The sequence below is a fragment of the Petaurus breviceps genome, unplaced genomic scaffold (assembly GCF_028583685.1).
Source record: "Petaurus breviceps papuanus isolate PSGF00001 unplaced genomic scaffold, PetGlider_PUasm1.0 184, whole genome shotgun sequence".
Taxonomy (NCBI): Eukaryota; Metazoa; Chordata; class Mammalia; order Diprotodontia; family Petauridae; genus Petaurus; species Petaurus breviceps.
Window position 1 is genome coordinate 4,302,107 of NW_027185793.1, and position 20,780 is coordinate 4,322,886.

Consider the following 20,780-nt stretch of genomic DNA (forward strand, 5'->3'; position numbering starts at 1 on the left):
GTAGGATCTAGGCCTCTGCAACAGAATCTAGCTCTCCTCATTCCTGAAGTTTCTGTGCTGAGCAGAAAGGGTTTGGTTTTATATATGTTGGCAAGAACACTGTGGAGTTGAGGTGTGTGTGTGAAAGGGGATTGTACATAGAAATTCTGGGCTGTATGATCTCTGGGCTCTCTGTGGTAACTTTCAAACTGAAATAAAGAACAGACTAGTGTTTTTTTGGTGGCGGAAACAAAGAAAATCAATCACCCTGACTTTCTTTAGAATTTTGTGGTCTCCAGCATTAGAGTATGTCTTTTGGATTCAATGATGATTTAAAAAAATCTGCCTCCTTAACACAGGTAAAATATCACACTTATTTGTGAATAGCTTTCTATTGAAATAACCAGATTCTTATTGATCTCATTTACATTTTTCCCTATTAAATTTCATCTTGTTAGATTTGTGTTGTTCTAGTCTTTCAAGATATTTTTGGATCATGCTTTTGTTGTTGGAATGTATTAGATAGCTCTCTCAGTATTTTGTCATCCACAAGTTTGATAAGCATTCTTCCTTCTTTGGCACTGGTACAATTTGTAGGAGAGAGTCGAGGGAAGTGTCCTGAAGCTCTTCCGATGGATTTTTCTCTTTATCTTGCTGGGCTGTTAATAGCCTGATCCTATTGCTGTTTGACAATTGTTGTTGACCTGGTCTATTTTTAAACTGGGCCGGTTTGCCCCTCAGTGGGCAGCCTGGTGACTTCCCCTTCTCCTGGGAACTGTTTGTGCTGAAGCCCCACTAGCTTCAGCCCTATTGTAGCTCAAGTCTCCTGAGCTCAAAGGATGTAGTATCCTCATTATACCCCTCAGCAAGGATTAAAGTCCTGTGCCACCATGCCTGACTATGATTTTTTTAAGGTGAGATTTGCTGTACTTGTGCTACTTAATTGTTTCTTTGTTTTAGAATAAAAACAGTATACCAGATAGATTCCAAGAGGCCTTTGTCCTCCCTCCTACCCCGCTTTTCTCCTCTTAAAATTTAAGAAAATAACAGTAATAAAATAGCTTCTAAAGTGAAACCAGAGTTGTAATATTATTGTACAACACCCTGAACAGAAAACTTTTTTCCCCCTGGGATATTCCCCCATAGAAGCCAATAACTTAGAAAATACATTTCCACATAAATTTATACAACTGAATGAAAGACATGAGAAGCTATCAAGTTCCCTCAAGCAATGAGATATACATTCACCTTGGCATGTGATCCATGATATAGTCTTACACATCTGTTTCTGTTCCAGGAGTAATTTAAGAGTGTAAAAATTGAAACTGCATTTTATAGGTTCTTCCTACTTCAGTTCATAGCCCATAAGTTATTTACCTGATGGGCCTTAGTGAACATTCTCCACAGCACTAATAGATTGATCAACTGTATCTTCAGATATAAATGTCATCCCTAATGTCTTTTCCAGTCATTATATAGGAAGTCAGAGATGAGTGAGATTAACAAAGTGAAGAGCACCAGATGTAATAATGCTCCATAAAACTGTCAGGTTTTAAGCCAAGGGTTAGTAACATTTCCTGATTCTATAAAAGAGACAGAATTTAAGTCACACATTAAATAGTGTCAGCCTCAGTGGTTCTTAAGTGTGTCATAGTATTTCACAAAAGCTTTCATAAAACAAAAAGCACAAAATATTTTCCCTTGCTTATTTGTGGCTGAGATAAAATGGAGATGTGGAAATGTATTCTGTTCTCTCAGGATTGGTATCAATTGGTTATTGGAAGTTTATATTCAGGACAGAATTCAGCAAAGATGATAATAGAACATTCAACAACAATCAAAATTGTGATCTTTGTCAATGTGAAATTCAAGTATTTAAAAAAAATCTGACATACTGATCCCTGTTTCATGATACCTGAGGAAAGGAAAGTAGACTTACCTACATGGTTAATGGCCCTAGGAATTGAAATAGGATTGAAGATTTGTCTTTAAAACAGGTTGAAGTGCACTTTCATAGAAGGATTCAGTCCGTCTGGTTCACTGTGGCACTGAGATATGTAGTGGGACCAAGAAGTATTGATTTTACTATTCATGGCACATTAAGATCATTCATGGCCAATTGGACTAAGCACATTTTTCAGTTACAGTCTGATTTTCTTACAGTTAAAAACTAGTCAGTGTCTCTAGACAATCATGCCTTTGGGACAGCTACTATGTGACAAGAGATTTGCATTGTCCATTAAAAAACAAAAAAAAAAAAACCTAAAACAAAACAAAAGAAAAAAGATGGTAAAAAGCACTTTTAGTCTGGGTGGGGGAGGATATACTATGAGCCAAGGTCCCAGGGTCCAATGTTGACTCTGCAGGGATATCTTCTTAATCCAAGACTTGGAACAACCTTGGATTTGGTGTCAGGAAGATGGAGATGAGGAAACAAAATCATGGAAGCTAAGTGACTTGCTTAAGGTCACACAGCTAATGTCAGATGAGATGAGTCATGAAGGAAGGAAAAGATTTCAACAAGCAGAGAATATTCTAGGCCTTGGGAAATATCGTGAGCAAATATCATAGGTTTAGAGCTACAAAGGACATTAGAGGTCACCTAGTTGTCATTGAGAAGCTGAGGTCCACAAAGGTTTAAGAGACTTGTCAAAGTCACTTAGTATCCTGAAAAGTAGGATCTTGTCTTCTCAAAGTAAGCTCCAAATGGCTTGAAACTTCATAACCCAAATTCTGGAAGTGCGGTAGGGTTGGGTTGTAGCTCTACCATACCTGCAGTGAACTAAGACCAAAACTATAAAAAGTCTTGGAGAATCTACTACAATTGGAGGTAAACTGATTCGCCTAGTATCACAGAGTTAGTATGTATCAAAGGAAAACACTGCTAATTTTAAACTGTTTTGGCTCCCTGAATCCCAGGAGGAAGTTTAGAGGAATAACTTTTCTCCGTGATATAATTTTGCTGGATATAGAATGCTAAGAGATAAGTTTCCCTTTCTGTAGCAAATGTCTTTTCACTCATATGATCTAATAGTCATAAAACTGAAATACAAACAAAACTCCGGGGAAAAAAGGCATTTTTAGTACTTCTAACAAAGTGGCCAAGGAAGACAAAACGGCAACACTAAATGTTCCTTTCTAAGAAGCATTTTGGTTTGAGAGAGCTTACCTTAAAGAAACATTAATTTGATTATAGCAAATGTTATTTGCTGCAAATAATTACTCGTGATCTTAATTTATTTATATTAATGTTGACATCTATCTTAAAAAAATGCTTGAGGTGCCACACTGAGTTAAAGTAATACAATTAAATATAAAACAAAGCAAAATTAGATAAGAGGAACAGAGAAATCAATATATCAGATACTTTGGACGAGTTAGTTACTGGATTTGTCATTGAATTTAGCATAGACTTCCAGACATCTAAGGAGAAATGTAAAAGACTTTGAGGGATTATCTAATATAAGAACAAATTGTTTAGAACATTGATCTATAAAGTATGGATCATAGATTGACCTCAAGGAAATTGTGATCAATCAGTTGTAGCAGCAAGCACCCTAGCATACCCAGGATGGCTGCTAGCACAGGTTCTTAGATCTGCTTTTCTAAAAGAAAGCAACTCAGAATGGGTTAACAATCTAGCTTTAATCAAATATATGTCATTTACCTAGGAGAAAAAGGTCAGCACCCTGAACTTCAGAGAATACAAACAAGTTACAAGCAGAAGTTACAAGCAGTCATAGAAACAGATCAGATCGATCAGCAGACAGGCTTCCAGCTGCCTGACCATTACATCCATACCTAGTCAGTTACCAAAGAAGGAAGCACCAACATCTGGGTTTTCAAAGCCGGGGGCTCAATGGCTGCCCAGAGTCTCATCTGGTCAAATCACACATCTCTTCTCAAATTGAGCCCCAAAAGAAAGCCTCACATCAGGTATTATATAGCCTTCTCCTGGATCAGAGAATGTCACAACCCTCTTGACCCACTGCCCAATCACAAAGCAAAAAGGTGTGGGCATTCCTGAAAAACAAGCCTCCTGCCACAGGCTCCAGGTGACCACATTTAGCCTATTAGGGGGCAGAGTATATTTTCAAATCAAAGAAGGTTCTCAGAGACACTTAAGTCTATCGAAGGGCCAAGGGGCAGGGAAGATCTTCAGATTCCATTCTCATAACAACAGTCAGAGGGTGGGAAGATCATCCAACTACAGGTATAGACTCTACATGAAATAACCAGTGAAGGGGATCATCTCCAGAACAATCGCTTACCTTACCCTTCAACACTACCTCACTCTGCATCCTCCCTCTACTGTGTATACTCTTAACTTCTTTCATTTCTGAGCTAGATTGTAATTTTTCTGGGTACTTTGTAACCTGACCAATATTCATGTACCCACACCAGTGGCTGTGAAGATACTAATGAGAAAAATTCCACATACAAATAACATAACCATCTCTTGTCCTTCTGATCAGCTATAGCAGATACTTCTTGGAGAAATGACAAGCAAGAAACCAACCTTTGTCATTTGTTTTGGGTAGAATATTGTGGTGGCAACACACTGGCATACCCAGGATGGCTGCTAGAACAGGTTCTTAGATCTGCTTTACTAGGAAACTTAGCTGTTTAAGGAGTCAACAATCTTTTTTAATTCCATTCACTAGTTTAGGGGAAACATCGGCATCCTGAATTTCAGAGAAAATATAAACAGAGAAATAAATGCCATAGACAGGGCTCTGACTGCTTGAATCAATTATACACTTTACATATATCCCTGGATTGAGAGAGCCTTTGAGCAATTGGGGAGCTCTGAACATACACCACTCAGAATCGTGAGCAGGGAATCACAAGATCCTTCTCGTAAGCCAGTCTCCAAAGCAAAATACCAACTCAGAGAGCCAGAAGGCATCACAACCTTTGTGACTCAGTGCCTAATTAGAAATTAGCAAAAGGTATGAAAGCCTTCCTCCAAGCAAGCCTTCCCTAAGCAAACTTCCCTTAAGGAGCTCCACATGAGTCCTATTAATATGCGGAAAAGATCTTAAATCCCATTAACAATACAAACATACTGAATCATACAGGATAGGCAGGCATGGATGGATTGAGCACATCATTCAAGACCTTATTATCTTTCACCTACAAATGCATCCCTCCTTCAAATTCCCTATTACTGTTCGGAACATCACCATCCTCAGAGTCACCTGGGGTTCAAACCTCACCATCATCTTCGATTCCTTCCTCTCCTTCCTTCCACCTTCCCATCCCGTAAATTGTAAAATGGTTCCATTTCTGCAACGTCTCTCCTATCCATCCCATTTTATCCAGTCACACAATGATCTTCCTATTTCAGGCCCTTATCATCTTTTACCTAAATTATTGTAATAGCCTCTTTATTGGATTGTTTGTCTCTCAGCACTCTCCGCTTTCCAATCTATCCTCCATATAACTTGCAATGTAATTTTCCTATAACTCAAATTTGGCCATTTTAGTCCTCTACTAAATAAATCCAGTGACTTTCTGTTTACTCTAGGATAAAGAAATTATTTCATCTTTATCTTTCTTTTAAAATTTTCCTCATTTTTAGCAAAGTTTCAGAATAAAAAATAAATCCACATAAGTCATCAGCATTTCTACATGTTACCAAGTCCAGGAGCAAGAAATAGAAAGACAATTTCTGTTTAAAATTACAGTAGATAACATAAAATACCTGGGAATCCAACTGTCAAGACAAACCCAAGAATTGTATGAACACAATCCCAAAACATTTTTCACACAAAGAAGTCAGATCTAAACAACTGAAGAAATATTAATTACTCATAGGTAGATCAAGCCAATATAATAAAAATGACAATTGTACCTAAATTAATTTACTTATTTAGTTCCATACCAATCAAACTATCTGAAAGTTATTTTATAGAACTAGAAAAAAAATAATGAAATTCAACTGGAAAGAAAAAAGATCAAAATATCAAGGGAATCAATTGGGAAAAATTTAAAGGAAGAAGGCCTAGCCATATCAGATCTCAAACTGTATTACAAAGTGGTAATCATCAAAACAATTTAGTACTGGCTAAGAAACAGAGTGATGGATCAATGGAACAGATGAGGTACACAATACACAGTACTCTGAGGTACCACCTCATAACTATCAGATTGGCTAATATAACAGAAAAGAAAAATGACAAATATTGGGAGGGATATGGGAAAATTGGGGTATTAATGCACTGTTGGTGGAGCTGTATATGGATGCAACCATTCTGGAGAGCCATTTGGAATTGTGCCTAAAGGGCTATAAAACTATAACACTACTAGGTCTGTATCTCAAAGAGATTTTTTTTTAAAAGGAAAAGGACCTATATGTACAAAAATATTTACAGCAGCTCTTTTTGTGGTGGCAAAGAATTGGAAATTGAGGGGATGCCTGTCAATTGGGGAATGGCTGAACAAGTTTTGAGATATGATTATGATGAAATACTATTACGCTTTAAGAAATGACAAGCATAATGCTCTCAGAAAAACCTAGAAAACTTACATGAATTAAGAATCAGAAGAATGTTGTACACAATAACAGCAATATTGTATGATGATCAGCTGTGAATGACTTAGCTAGTCTGGGCAATACAATGATCCAAGACAATTCCAAAGGACTTGAAGAAAATTCTATTCACTTCCAGAGAAAGAACTGATGGAGTCTGAATTCATATCAAAGTATACTTAAAAACAAACAAACAAACAAAAAACCCTCTTGTTCTTTTTCTTTTTATGTGGGAAGGAGGGGGGCTGTATTTTCTTTCACAACATGGCTAATATGAAAATATGTTTTAAATGGCTACACATCTATAACATATTATATTGCTTGCCTTTTCAATGAGGAGGGAGGGTAGGTAGGGAAGGAGAGAGTTTGGAACTCAAAATTTTAAAAAGTGAATGTCAAAAACTTTTATATGTGGGGTGGCTAGGTGGCATAGTGAATAGAGTACCGGCCCTGGAGTCAGGAGGTCCTGAGTTCAAATCCAGCCTCAGACACTTAACTAGCCATATGACCTTGGGCAAGTCACTTAACCCCAATTGCCCTGCTTCCCCTTCCCCTCCAAAAAAAAAAGCAAACAAAAACAAAAAAACTTTTATATGTAATTGGAAAAATAAATGTATATTTTTAATTTAATCAATTTATTTTTGGTTTTCAACAGTTATGTAAATTTTAAATCTTGTCCCCTCCTTACCTCCTCTCTACCCAAAATGGCCTGTAATATGATATGGGCTTTACATAAGCATTCCTATTAGACATATTTTCACATTAGTTGTATTGTATAAAAGAATTATAACTAATGGGAGAAACCACAAGAAAGAAAAAACAAAACAAAAAAAAGAAAATGGTCTGCTTTGCTCTACATTCAGACTCCATAGTTCTTTCTCTGGATGTGGATGGAATTTTCCATCATGAGTCCTTTGGAAAGGTTTTAGGTCCTTGCAATCCTGAAAAAGGCTAAGTCTGTCAAAATCAGTCATCACAGACTGGCTGTTACTGTGTACAATGTTCTTCTGATTCTGCTCACTTCACTCAGCATCAGTTCATATAAATCTTTCCAGGTTTTTCTGAATTTAACCTGTTCATCATAAAATAAATATTTTTTAAAAATAAAATTTCCATTGTGCCTTTTTATAATGTACATTATTATTAGAATAATGCCTACTAGGTACATTATAAATTCTCTATTTAAATTCAATTGGGTCCTCATTACATCAAGGCAGCCCTTTTATTCCTCCCTATATGATTCCCTACATCATTCCTACCTTCCAAGAAGGTATTCCAAACCTTTTCTCCCTTCTTTAAATCCCCTCACATATTTTCCTTTTGCTACTTTCTTAGCTAAACACCATACCTTTTAATTTTGTGAAAAAATTAAGACCATTCTGCATAAACTCCCTCTTTTCCCTTTCTCTTTATCTCAAAATCACTTGACATCTGCTCTCACTTTCTTGTCCTTTCCCTTAGTCTTTTGCTTCTTGTCCTCTACATATGTATTTATTCTCAACTTTTCCTGTCTTCTTCAGGAGATTGTCTCCTCAATCCTCTCATCTCAAATCTTCAATCTCTCCTTCTCAATTGGTTCCTCTCCGAATGACTTAAAACATGCCAGTTTCCTCCTTTCTAACCCTCCCCCCCCAACTTAACTAGAGCCTACATTCCTCTCAAACTATAGTCCTATATAGCTCATCTCTCTTAGACGAACTCCTCGAAAAAGTTGTCATTGCTTTTCTTTTTCCTCTCTTCCTGCTCTCTCCAAGGCTACCATTTGGCCTTTAAAAAAATTAATTCATGGAATAAAACAGCATTTCTACAGCATATTATAACAAAAAAGATGATTGTACTCATCAAACCCAGGATATATGTGTATGTATGTATGTACATATATGCTCTAAAATATATTGTATATACATATATACATATACACACATGTGTGTATATATAATGCATATTTTTTGTTTTTGTTTTTTTCCCCTAGTCATGTTTCTCTTCTACCTGTTTCCTGCATTTCACACTGTTCACTATCCCTTAACTCCTGGATATTCTCTCTCCTCCAGGTTTTCATGACTTTACTCTCTTCTAGTTGTCCTATCTTTCTGATGACTCCTTTTCTTTCTCCTTTGCTGATTCATCATCATCCAAATCCAACCCCCTAACCATACACCCCCCACACACACACACCAAACTGGATATTCTTGAAGCATACTAAACCCAGCACCTCTAAAACTGAAATTACTTTCCTTTCTAAATCCCCTCCTGTTTCAAACTACCCCATTTCTGTTGAAGAAACCATTCTTCTAGTGCCTCAGGTTCATATCTCATTATTATGGACTCCTTACTCTGAGTTCATCCCACATACCTAATCATTTGCCAAATCTTACCATTTTCTACTTTCACATCTGTCAATTTTAACGTCTCTTGCAAAACTACCATTTTAGTTCCGGTCCCCAGTGCTTTTCTCCTAGATTATTGCCAACACCCTCCTAACTGGTTGCTTTGTCTTTAGAGTCATATTATACAATAATTCACATTATGCACTGCTGAGAAATTATTTTTCCCCAAGCATAGACCTGACCATCTGCCCTTACTCAACCAACTCCAGTGGCTTCCCATTGCTGATAGGTAAAATATAAATTCCTCTGTTTAGCTTTTTAAAACCCTACATAACCAGGCTCCAACCTATCTTCCTAACCTTATTGGACATTATTACCCCTTCTTCACTCTAATCTAGCCAAATCGGCATCTCTGTTCTTTTCTCATTACATGCCTTTCTGTTCCTTTGTAGTGGTCATCCCCTGTGTTTACAATTCACTCCCCTCTTACCTCTAGCTCATGGATTTCCTGTCTTCCTTCAAGATAGAGTTCAAGCGCCATATTTACCATGGAGACTTCTCTGATCCCTCCAACTTTATTGCTTTTCCTCCAAAACTACCTGGTATTTAACTAGTGTGTGTGTGTATAAATAAACTTTGTATTTATGCTATGTACATTTATGTGTACTTGTCTTTGCTATTAGAATGCAAACTCATCTTGTGTAGGAATTGTTTCGTTTTTTGTCCTTTTGTTCCCAAAACCTACTGCAGAATCTGCTACATATTGGGGTACTTATTCAATTTGTCAAGTGATAACTAAAAATACATATAATGGAGGTGTGTGCTCAATTGTTAAAAAATTGTTTTACTGGGACAGGTATGTGATCAAAAAAATTTGGAGACCACTAGCTTAGAAGCACTGAGGATTTTCCTTAGATGTAAAACCCTAAGGAGAATTTTTTCCCCCTGTGGAGACATCATTTGAAGTGGCCAAAACCAAAATTGAGATCTTATTTCCTCACAAACCAGCCTTGACCAGAAGTAGCGTGAGTAGCAATAAAATCTGATTCCAGATTCTGTGTTCACTCCTCTAAGAAGGTTCTCAAAGAGGGAGAGAAACAGTAGAATGGATTCCAGACTGGTCATTGAACAGGAAATAAGATCAATCAAGAAAAACAATAAATGAAATATTTAATGCCTTACAGTCAACCACTGAATATCTATATAAATAAAAGGAAGTAGTGATATAAACACTTTTTGTAGTGATTTTTTTAAATGAGCATTCCTCTAACATTCACTTAAATTTATTTCCCCTGATCACTAGTTCCACTACTAACTAGTCCAAATAATAATAATTATTATTGTAATAATAGCTAATATTTACATAGTGCTTTCTATGTGCCAGGTATTATGGTAAATGCAATATAGTTATTATCTCATTTGGTCATTAAAGAACTCTGAGAGCTAAGTGCTATGATTAAGCAACTTGGCAACATTCATACAACTAGTAAATATCTGAGATTATATTTGAACTCAGATCTCCTGAGACTCCAGACACACCCACCATTCTAGCTACTGTATCATTTAGCTCAGAGGTTCCCAAACTTATTTGACCTACTGCTCCCTTTAAAAAAAATTATTCAGCACCCCCTTGGAAATCTACTTTCTTTAACCTTTTAATGTTTTTTTAAATTTGCATCATTTCAAAAAATATATATATTTTAAAATTATGCATCTTAAATTTAATAATTTATTATAAATTTGTGGGAGTTTTCTTGCATTGAAATTTTGATGATGCAATATTGTGTCATGTAACCATATAGTATCATATCACAAACAAATCATTACACAAACATATTCCTGTTGATGATTTCTTGACAAGACACTTGCCTGCCAACATTTGTTTGTTAAGACCTCTTTGTGGACTTAACCTCTGATTGGTTATAACTTGCTTTTTGTGTACTTATTTTGAAAATAATGTAATCACTATGACTTTAACTCTGTTATGCAACAGACTAAACATGTATGATCACTTTTTCAAAATTCTCTTTTCTTCTTTCCTTATGCTTCCACTGCCCCCTTATTTTTATTCAATGCCCCACAATTGTACCCAAGGCTACTACCACCCCCCCGTTGTTCTATCACACACCCCCAGGGGGAAGGATTGCCCACTTTGGGAACCTATGGCGCCTTCCTTGCTGGATCCTTCTATTTATTAACTTCAGGATATAGGAGAATAATAGAGAAATTATTTGATATCAGGGTGAGTAGAGGAAAGCAACTCTGTCTCATCATTTGGTGGCATGAAGGAGGTGATCAAAGGGATTCTTAGTAGAATGAATGATTTTTACAAAGATTATAGGATGGCAATTTTTAAAAAGTGCATGTGATGAGCACATTGATATTTTCACATAACATAGTTTATTTTCAGGAAGAATAAAGTGGCTAATAGGTCCATTGAGGATCAGTCTGATGGTGTCTTGGGGGCTGTGATGTTGATAAATAAAACAGATTATTTACTTACTTGATCCTTCAGTAATGTTACTGGCAAATGAACTCCCTCCAATTGAGCTGCACTTTTTGTTTTCTTTATACTGCTTCCGTTTTTTGGCCCATTGGTCAGTTGCTTCCTCCTGGGAACTGTCACTGGCTCTTGCATCTCTTGATGGCAATTCATTTGAAACCTTTATGAGTTTGTTCATTTCCAATTTCCAATCTAAATTTAAACCAGAAACCAGATTGATTATGATGGGAGAAGTAAGAGGGAATTGGAGAGAGGCATTCTCAAATCTTGATTCTCTTTCAAAATTTTTTTTTCTGAATCCCTACCCCACCAAGATGAATCAGCCAAGGTTGAAATATATATTTAGAAACATTAGAATCTATTCAGTTCAGTTTCATTCAATCTAATTTAATTGTATTATCATTTATTGAATACCTTAGTATTCAATACTGAGTATGGTAGGATGAGGAGGAGAGCTAAGTTAAGTAGTATACATATCCATTAAGATTATAATCAAGAGTGACTAGGTGGCACAGTGAATAGAGCAACAGTCCTGGAGTCAGGAGGACCTGAGTTCAAATCTGGCCTCAAACACTTAATACTTACTAGCCATGTGACTTTGGGCAAGTCACTTAACCCCACTTACCCTGCCTTCCCCCCTCCAAAAAACAAAACAAAACAAACAAACAAACAAAAGCAAAAAAAAGAGAAGATTATAATCTTGGGATGGAATCAAAATGGTGGAGTAGAAGCAGGAAAGTCTGTGAGCTCCCACCACAACCACCTCCAATACCTGTAAAATATGACTCTAAACAAATTTTAGAGCTATAGAACCCACAAAGTGACAGAAACAAATCTCCAGCTGAAGGCAGCCTGGCAGGTTGAAAGGAAGGGTCTATTGCATAGGTTTGGGAGATGAGCACAGTTCCACGTAAGCCACACCAGGCCAGGGTGCGCTGACCAGGGGCCCAGACTGCCCAGAGCAGAGTTCAGGAGAGTGAATCATCGGCAGCTGTGGTGGTTTCCAGAATTTTCAACCCATAAAAGCCAAAGAGAAAGTAAAAGGTCAGTAGGGGAATTCTGTTGGAACTATGTGATGGAAGAGCCCCCAGGGTGAGAGGTGGCAGAGGCGTGGTGGCTGCCAGCTGCTGCCCCATGGCTGCCTCCAGAGCTCCTGGCCTGTAGATCATGGGGGGATTAAGAGACCACTCAGAAGGGAATTGTTCTTGCTTTGATCTGCTTGGATGTGGGTCACTGTCTTGGGCAGTGGTCCTGGGGTAAGAACTGCCAGTGTGCCAGAGCTTGTGGTGGCTGTAGAGAGGGCACCCTCCTCAGACCTCTGACAACATTTACAAAAACCCCAGCAATCTGGGACAAAGCTCTCTTCTCTGGAAGCAGAGTTCTACTGAGGCAAAGAGCTCAAAAGTCAAGTAATTGGCTGGCAAGATGAGCAATCAGAGGAAACACAATCAGACCATAGGATCCTTTTCTGGGGACAAAAAGGATCAAAACATTGAACCAGAAGACTTCAACAAAACTCCTGCATCAAAATATTCCAAGAAAAATATGAATTGTATACAGGCCATGGAGGAGCTCAAGAAGGATTTCGAAAATCAAATAAGAGAAGTGGAGGAAAAATTGGGAAGAGAATGAGAATGATGCAAGAAAATCATGAAAAGTAAGTCAACAGCCTGCTAAAGGAGACCCCAAAATACTGAAGAAAACAACACCTTAAAACTAGATTAACTCAAATGGCAAAAGAAACCCAGAAAGCCAATGAGGAGAAGAATGCTTTAAAAAGCTGAATTACCCAGATGGAAAAGGAATTTCAAAAACTCACTGAAGAGAATAATTTGTTCAAAATTAAATTGGAGAAGGGGCAGCTAGGTGGAGCAGTGAGTAAAGCACTGGCCCTGGAGTCAGGAGGACCCAAGTTCGGTTCTGGCCTCAGACACTTAACACTGCTCACCCCCTCCCCCCCCCACATGCACACAAACTAGCCCTGTAACCTCGAGCAAGTTACTTTACCCTAATTGCCCTCCAAAAAGGGAAAAACAAAACAAAATTAAACTGGAGAAAATGGAAGCTAATGACTTTATGAGATATCAAGATACTATAAAACAGATCCAAACAAAGTGAGGGGAAGAACAGGAAGGTGAAAGGGAATGGGTCAACCTTACTCTCATTGAATTTGGCTTAAGGAGGGAATAACATGCACACTCAATTGGGTATCTTACCCTACAGGAAAGTAGTGGGGAAGGGGATAAGAGGGGAGATGATAGAAGGGGGCAGATTGGGGGAGAGAGTAGGTAGAAGCAAACACTTTTGAAAAGGGATAGGGTCAAAGTAGAAAATAGAATAAGTGGGGGGCAGGAGAGGATGGAGGGAAATATAGTCTTCCACAATATAGCTACTATGGAAATGTTTTGCACAGCTACACATGTACAACCTATATTGAAGTGTTTATCTTCCCAGTGGGGGTGGGTGAGGAGGGAAAAAGGGAAATAATCTGGAAATCAAAGTTTTAAAAACAAATGTTAAAAAAATTGTTTTTTACATTCAACAGGGAAATATGATATACAGGCACTGGGGTATAGACATCCATCCTACTCTACTAGGAAGTTAGAGAGGCAATGGGGGAGGATATAAGAGAGAGCAGATTGGGGGAAGGGGTATTCAGTAGTCTTGCTATATTGGGGTGGGAGTAGGGGAAAGACAGGGAGAAAATGTGTAACTCAAAATCTTGTGGAAATAAATGCTAAAAACTAAAAATAAATAGAATTTTAAAATAATAATAAAATAAAACAGGAAAAAAAGATTATAATCTTACTGGGAAGATAAAACATAGACAAGTGAATGAAAGTGAACTCAAGTTCTCCAGGATTTGAATCCTATTAGTCAAAAATGTAAATCTTATAACATGTATTTTCTAATTAAAAGATTTTCAGTTGCTTTGAGAAAAAAACACCTGTGTCAAAAATATATGAGTTAGTGGCCCTTATTTCTATTTGAATTTTATATCATTGATGTAAGCTACTTAAACAAAGGGATTGTTTTTGCTTTTCTTTTTAGTCAGTGCTTGGCACTTGATAAATGTATAATAATGTTTACTAAGTAGTCAGTTGATTCTCTGAGTGTCTCTGAGTTCTCTAGCTAAATAAAGAAAAGGTGTACACTGCTATGTTATATGAGCTATGATGCTAGAAAAATCAAGGCAATGTGACAGAGAACTGAAGAAAGGTAATTTAGAAGGGACCTCCATTTAGTCCAACCACCATTTTACAGATGAAGAAACTGAGGCCAAGAGAGTTTAAGTGACTTGCCATGGCTTCTCAGTAGTAAGCATTAGAGGTAGATTTGAACCCAGGTCCTCTGATACCAGAGTTAGCACTGTTTCCATTGTGTGTACCATGCTGCCACTTACCGGTCTTTTCTTCTTCAGTTTTGGGAGTTTGTATTTCAATGATTTCGAGGAAAAAATAGAAGACAGAGAGAAAAGCAGATCCTACTGGGAGCTGCCAGTGAGGTGAACGGGTCAAAGAAGGCCTCATAAGACGTGTACAGGCATTCCTAATAGTTAGGCACTGATAAAGTAACGGAGAAAACAGGTGTAATCTTGGGTGATGTTCTTTCCTGTTAAGAATGAAGTAAGAGCTGGGAACCCAGAAAAGCATCTCCTTCTTCTCCTCCACACTATACAAATCTGACCAACATCTTGAGAACCATGCCTGTATGCAGACAAGGGACCAGTACTAGAATGAAATGGAATGTCTGTCAAACCAGGACTCCTCTCTGAATTCTTTATGCACTAGAAGCTACACAATTATTGAGTAAATCTGAGTCTATGTCACCTAGCCACACTCAAGTATCTGTACATAAGATCCTGGGCTATGGAAGAAATCAGACCTCGGGGTAGAGATGGCATTCTATGTTCCATCTGAGCTAGCAAGAGATTTCCATGGAATAACTCCGACATGTCATCTGGGATTTACCAAAGTAGCATTGAGAAAGTTATTTAATCCCTCAAAAGGGCTTTCAAAACTTGGAGCTTGAGTTGCTTAGTTGCAGAACTTAGTTCTACATTGGACTATAATTCCCATTAGAGAGAACACTAAGGTATTCTTATTATGAGGTCTGAGAACTTTTGAGAAAATATTTTGACAATTGTATTTCAATACAATTGGTTTCTTTTGTAAATGCTATATATTTTAATTTATGCATTTAAAATCATTCTGAGAAGAAATCCGTAGGCTTCAACAGAGTGCCTAAGGTGTCCATGACACAAAAATGTTTAAGAACTCCTGCTCAAAAGTTAGAGAGGACCTCAGAGGTCAAATAGTCCAACTCTCTTTTAATAGATGAGGAAATTGAAGCATACAAAGGTCAAGTGACTTTCCCAGAGTCATGCAGCTAATAGGTTTTAATAATAATAATAATAATATTTGAGATAGGATTTGAACTCAGGTCTTCCTGACTCCAGACTCATGATTCTTGAAATTAGGGCATAGGTCCTCTGACTTCTGAAACATTATCCTTTTCATTATTAATGTTGATACAATCAACCTTATCTTATCACCTAGCCTCATTGTATTAAAGGGGGGAGGAAGGGAGAGTGTACAGTTCTTATTTCCTATTTCCTTTGGGATTAGGGAACACTGGCCATTAGAGATGGCAGGTGCCACTTAATATGAAGTCAGGAGAGTACAACAAATTGCAAGAAAACATCCTTTGTGAAATGATATGAAAGACATAATGCTAACCTAGGAGTGAATACAGATGGTTTGTGGTCTTAGTAATGAATATCTTATGAAAGAAATTCTATTTTAGTTTATCCTGAGAAATGCAATGTTTCTTTCTTTCTTTTCCCCTTTGTTTCAGTGAGGTAGACAAAAAAGGGAGACAAAGAATTGTGCTTTAGGTTCAATGGTACCTGGAGCTATCCAGCTCCAGGAGTAGCTACAGGCTGTTGCCAGCTTTATGTCCTTTGTTTTAATCATATTTCCTCACAGACTTCTGGAGCATTCATGGCATGCTTCACAAATTCTGTAGTGAGTTTTGAGAATGTTTCATGAAAAAAATATGTTCTAATTAGCATGCTTAGCTTGAAAGAAGGAAGATAATGGTGAAATCATTTGTGCATTCATTCAATATTGAATGTCTATTATGTGCAAGGAACTGTACTTCAAGATTACTGCCATCTTGGAATGTATCAGACTCAGTAGAGAAACTGAATATTAAGCTTATTTCATATTGAACCAAAGGCCTGGGTAAGTTTATGAAGAAGGGAATAATAATTTTAAGAAGCAAGTTAACATCTGTTTATTCAAAGTTACTTTTACTCTAAAATATTTAATAAGGTGTGTGTGTGTTTGTGTGTGTGTGTGTGTGAGAGAGAGAGAGAGAGAGAGAGAGAGAGAGAGAGAGAGAGAGAAGAAGAAGAAGAAGAAGAAGAAGAAGAAGAAGAAGAAGAAGAAGAAGAAGAAGAAGAAGAAGAAGAAGAAGAAGGAGGAGGAGGAGGAGAAGGAAGAGGAGGGGAAGGATAAGGAGGAGGAAGAAGAGGAAGAGGAGGAGGAGGAGAAGAAAGGGAGAGAGAACACTCTCTAATCTCAAAAATGTCTAAAATTCAAACATATCAAATCAATATGTCAGTACTATACCTTCCAGAATCTTTGGCTTCTGAGGTGACAAAGGTATGTCAGTTATTTGATCACTGATTGTCTCATTTCTTTCAGAATTCAACTCAATAAACTCTCCCATTTGACATTCCACAGGATCTTCTTTGTGAATAGTTGGTCTAAGGCTTATTTTTTCCCATTCACTGTTTCCCAATGTTTCTTTAATAAAAGCTTCCAGGTTAGAAACCTGATTATCTAGAGGAGACACTGGCAAGCTATCCTCTCCAGTGATAGGTGGGAAATGCTTTTGGAAACAGGCTTTAATATAGCTACTGTTAGATAAGGCTTCAAAAATGCCCCTGTATTCATCATCTACATTTGGTTCTTCAGTATCCCAAAGTGAAAAAATGTCAGAGTTCCCATAAGGATTAGGCAGGTCTTCAAAATCTTTCTCTGGCATGGAACCACTGGCATTTCTTAAGACTTTACTACCACTTTGGGAGATAAGTTTTTGCTTTAGTGTCTTAGTTATTGCAGTCATCATGGATCCTCCCCATTTCTTGCTGGCCCCTTCTGTTTCATGGGTAGTCACTTGAGTGGTGACACTTGGTTGCTTCACACTTAGCTTCCTTTGGGTACAATCCAAGATTTCACTGTCAGTCCTATTGTGAGGACTAACATAGCCTCTGGATGAGCTACTAGAGAGTGGAGATGCCAGGATTAGTGAGGACACACTTTTCAACTTCAGAAGCTCCTGTATACTAGCATGGTGACCACTATCTAAAGTTTCCTCATTGAATCCACCCTCACTGAATTTCTTGTGTTCTTCTTGAGAAACAGAAAGGGAGTTTGTAGACTTTGTATTTGTATCTCCTGTGCCTGGTATATAGTTGATGGTTAATGAATGCTTGTTGATTGATTGATTGATTGAATTAAGGTCCTTAGGCATTTGATCTGCACTTTCCTGAAGCATACAATTAAAACTCTTTTCTAATGGGACCTGAGGGTTCTCAGAATCAGTCATATGCTCCACACAGTGATTCAATAAAAAAACATCATTAATGCTTTGTTTAGGTTGTAAACAGTGTGTAGTCAAGTCGGAGTAAGATGGGCTGGTGGTGGTGGAACATGAAAGAGACTTCACATCATCAGCACTGAAACAGGAAGATGCAGAACTGGAAGGTGTAGAAAATTCCGGATACTCAGGTTGTGTACTGCCCTTGCTGAAGACACTTGGTGCTTTGGTTCCCACATGCTGTACCTTCAGAGATGGCAAAGAATAAACATTTGACTCCTTTCCACCTTGAGTCTGAGAAAGAGTATAAAGAGTGGTGCCCATGAAATCCATTATTTCTCCTGCATTGTGCTGGAGATATGACTCTGATATGGTATTTTTTTGGTTAATGGGGATGCTTTCCCTCCATTCCTCTATTTCTCCACCATTTTCTAAAGGTTCTTTAAATGAGTCTGTGTCACTCATCTCTGGAGGACCATGAACAAAGTATGGGGGAACAGTCTCAATTTCAGAAATCTTTTCCTTTGTAGCAGTGTATTCATTACTCTTGTAATTCTTTTGTTGAGGGATGGCACCTTGTACCCTCCCAGTATCAAAAACTGCAAATAACATTCCAAGTTCATTCTTGTTTCTTCCTGGAGTTAGACACTCTGTAAGGATATTTGCATTTTCCCCCTTATAGTCAGGAAATTCATCAGGAGGAGGAGGCGGTGGTGGTGGTATTAAAGAACAATCTATGCCTTGATAATTTTGAAAAGCCTGTGTCTCCGACTGAACACCTTGAGTTGATAGTGAAGGTGACTTGGAACATCTCTTTGTGGTGACATTAGAATTATAGTTACCAGACTTGTTAATTTTTTTCTTCCTTTGCTTAGAATGTGCTATATTAAGTAATAGATTCTGCCTCTTATTGACATATATCACTTTAATTTTTTTCCCTACAATGTTCACTTTTAGAGAGGGGTCTTCATTGCTGGCAACTGTGACTTTGGATTTAGATGATGCTTCACACTTTCTGTCTCTTGTGTGACCTACCAATAAAGTCCGGTATCTAAAATGGTAATATTTAGAATAGGGGCATCTCCATATCTGTTTTCCAGGGCACCTCCAATGGATCTTTGGGCAAGTCTTTTTCCTTTGGGTCAGATTTGTTCCATTATCACTTAAAGAACTTTCCTCAACTTCCACTTTTATATTAAAGGCACCACATTTCATTTCTGTAGTAATTTTTCCTTTTGTTGACTTAAAGGTTTCTCTAGAGCCTGGGAAATTCTGCAGGGTAATTCTTCCTGATAGAGAACCTTTTGGACCGCCAAAGGTTATCATGGTGTGGAATCTCTCCTGCTGATGACAGCAGATCAAAGGAGGACAGTCACTTTCCCTCCCCCCCCTTTCTTCACTGGCAGACAAAAATCGTTTATTTTCTTTGCATAATGGAGCATTATTCTGTTCTCTATTCCTAGAAGTACACCAGTGCTCATCTCCATTTTTATCAGACTTCCCCAAGCCCTCATTTGGAGAAAATGTAGTTTCTGAGGTGTTTATTTCTGTTCCTTTTTCAGGATCTTTTGCATTTTTGGGGTGTGGATGATGGATAGATGGAGAGTCATCTAAAAATGAAGTGGAGAGAAAAATTTCTTGAACAAATACAGCAAACTATGATAAAATGTTAAAGATGTTTCTCATCATTAACTTTGAGAGTTGATTTATTTTATTTTTTTGCTTTTTGGAGGGAAATTGGGGTTAAGTGACTTGCCCAAGGTCACATGGCTAGTTTCTGTGTTAAGTGTCTGAGGCCGGATTTGAACTCAGGGCCTCCTGACTCCAGGGCCAGTGCTCTATTCACTGCGCCACCTAGCCACCCCAAGAGTTGCTTTATTTTTATTGTTGTAATTAAATATTTTAACAACAAAATTTAGGGTTTTTTCTATTCATTTTCTAGGTGCTTTTTATTTTAATTCAAGGCTCTTAGAATTCAAACAATTATGATGCAGGTAGATTATTATTAGGGGCAGAGTAGGTAGAGTTCTGGGAATGAAGTCAGAAAGATCAGAGTTCAAATCTAACTTCATATATTAACAAGCTGTATGACCTTGAGCAAGTCAGTTAAATGTCAGCCTCAGTTTCCTTGCCTGTGAAATGTGGAAAATAATAATACTGACCTCTCAAGGTTGTTGTGAGGATCAGATGAAAAATTAGGTATAAAACAATTAGCACAATGACTGATCCTTAGAAGACACTTAAAACATATTTATGTCCTTCCTTCTTGTTAGTTATTTTGAGACATATAAAGAGCACAGTGATATTTTAAATAAGCAGGGAATATCTCGGTATTGTGACACCATACATCTTTGGCTTCAGAATGAATGGGGCAGTGATCCTAAGAACTTAGGAAGGCTCAATATAAGGTATAAGAGATTTTCTCAAAGGGTGTCATGAAATTAGAAGAAAATTATTTAAATTTTAAAAATTCTACCAGTCTTTCCTTTCCCTCTTTCCACCATTTTCTTTGCTTCTCTCTTCCTTCCCCCCCCCCCATCCTCTCTTCATTTTTTAAAAGGATGACAACTTTTTTTTTAGTTAAACAGACAATGAAAAAGTGGTAAAATTTCCCAAGGCAGCAATAACTGTTCACAGAATTCTACCTTAATAATCTTTATGAATATAGGTGAGAAGTCCAGCCAATATTTACCATCCCAAACTTATAGAGAGTGACCTTGTACATATACAAGAACAATTTACCGTAGCCTGGTTTTGGAAGGAGAGAAGGAAAGTGGGAGGGAAGGAAGGAAGGAAGGAAGGAAGGAAGGAAGGAAGGAAGGAAGGA

At 37.6% G+C, this 20,780-nt stretch overlaps 1 protein-coding gene across 1 annotated transcript in view; it reads right to left on the minus strand.

Annotated features, from left to right (window-relative positions):
* The window catches only part of LOC138161196 (uncharacterized), a 163,973-nt gene extending 146,011 nt beyond the window's left edge, over window positions 1–17,962 (minus strand). Inside the window, exons 1-2 of the mRNA XM_069088044.1 lie at window positions 16,981–17,962; window positions 11,345–11,536 (exon numbers count right to left, since the gene is read on the minus strand). Coding sequence (XP_068944145.1) covers window positions 11,345–11,536; window positions 16,981–17,962 — 1,174 coding nt within the window. The remainder of the gene's footprint in view (window positions 1–11,344; window positions 11,537–16,980) is intronic.
* Window positions 17,963–20,780: the final 2,818 nt, after the last annotated feature.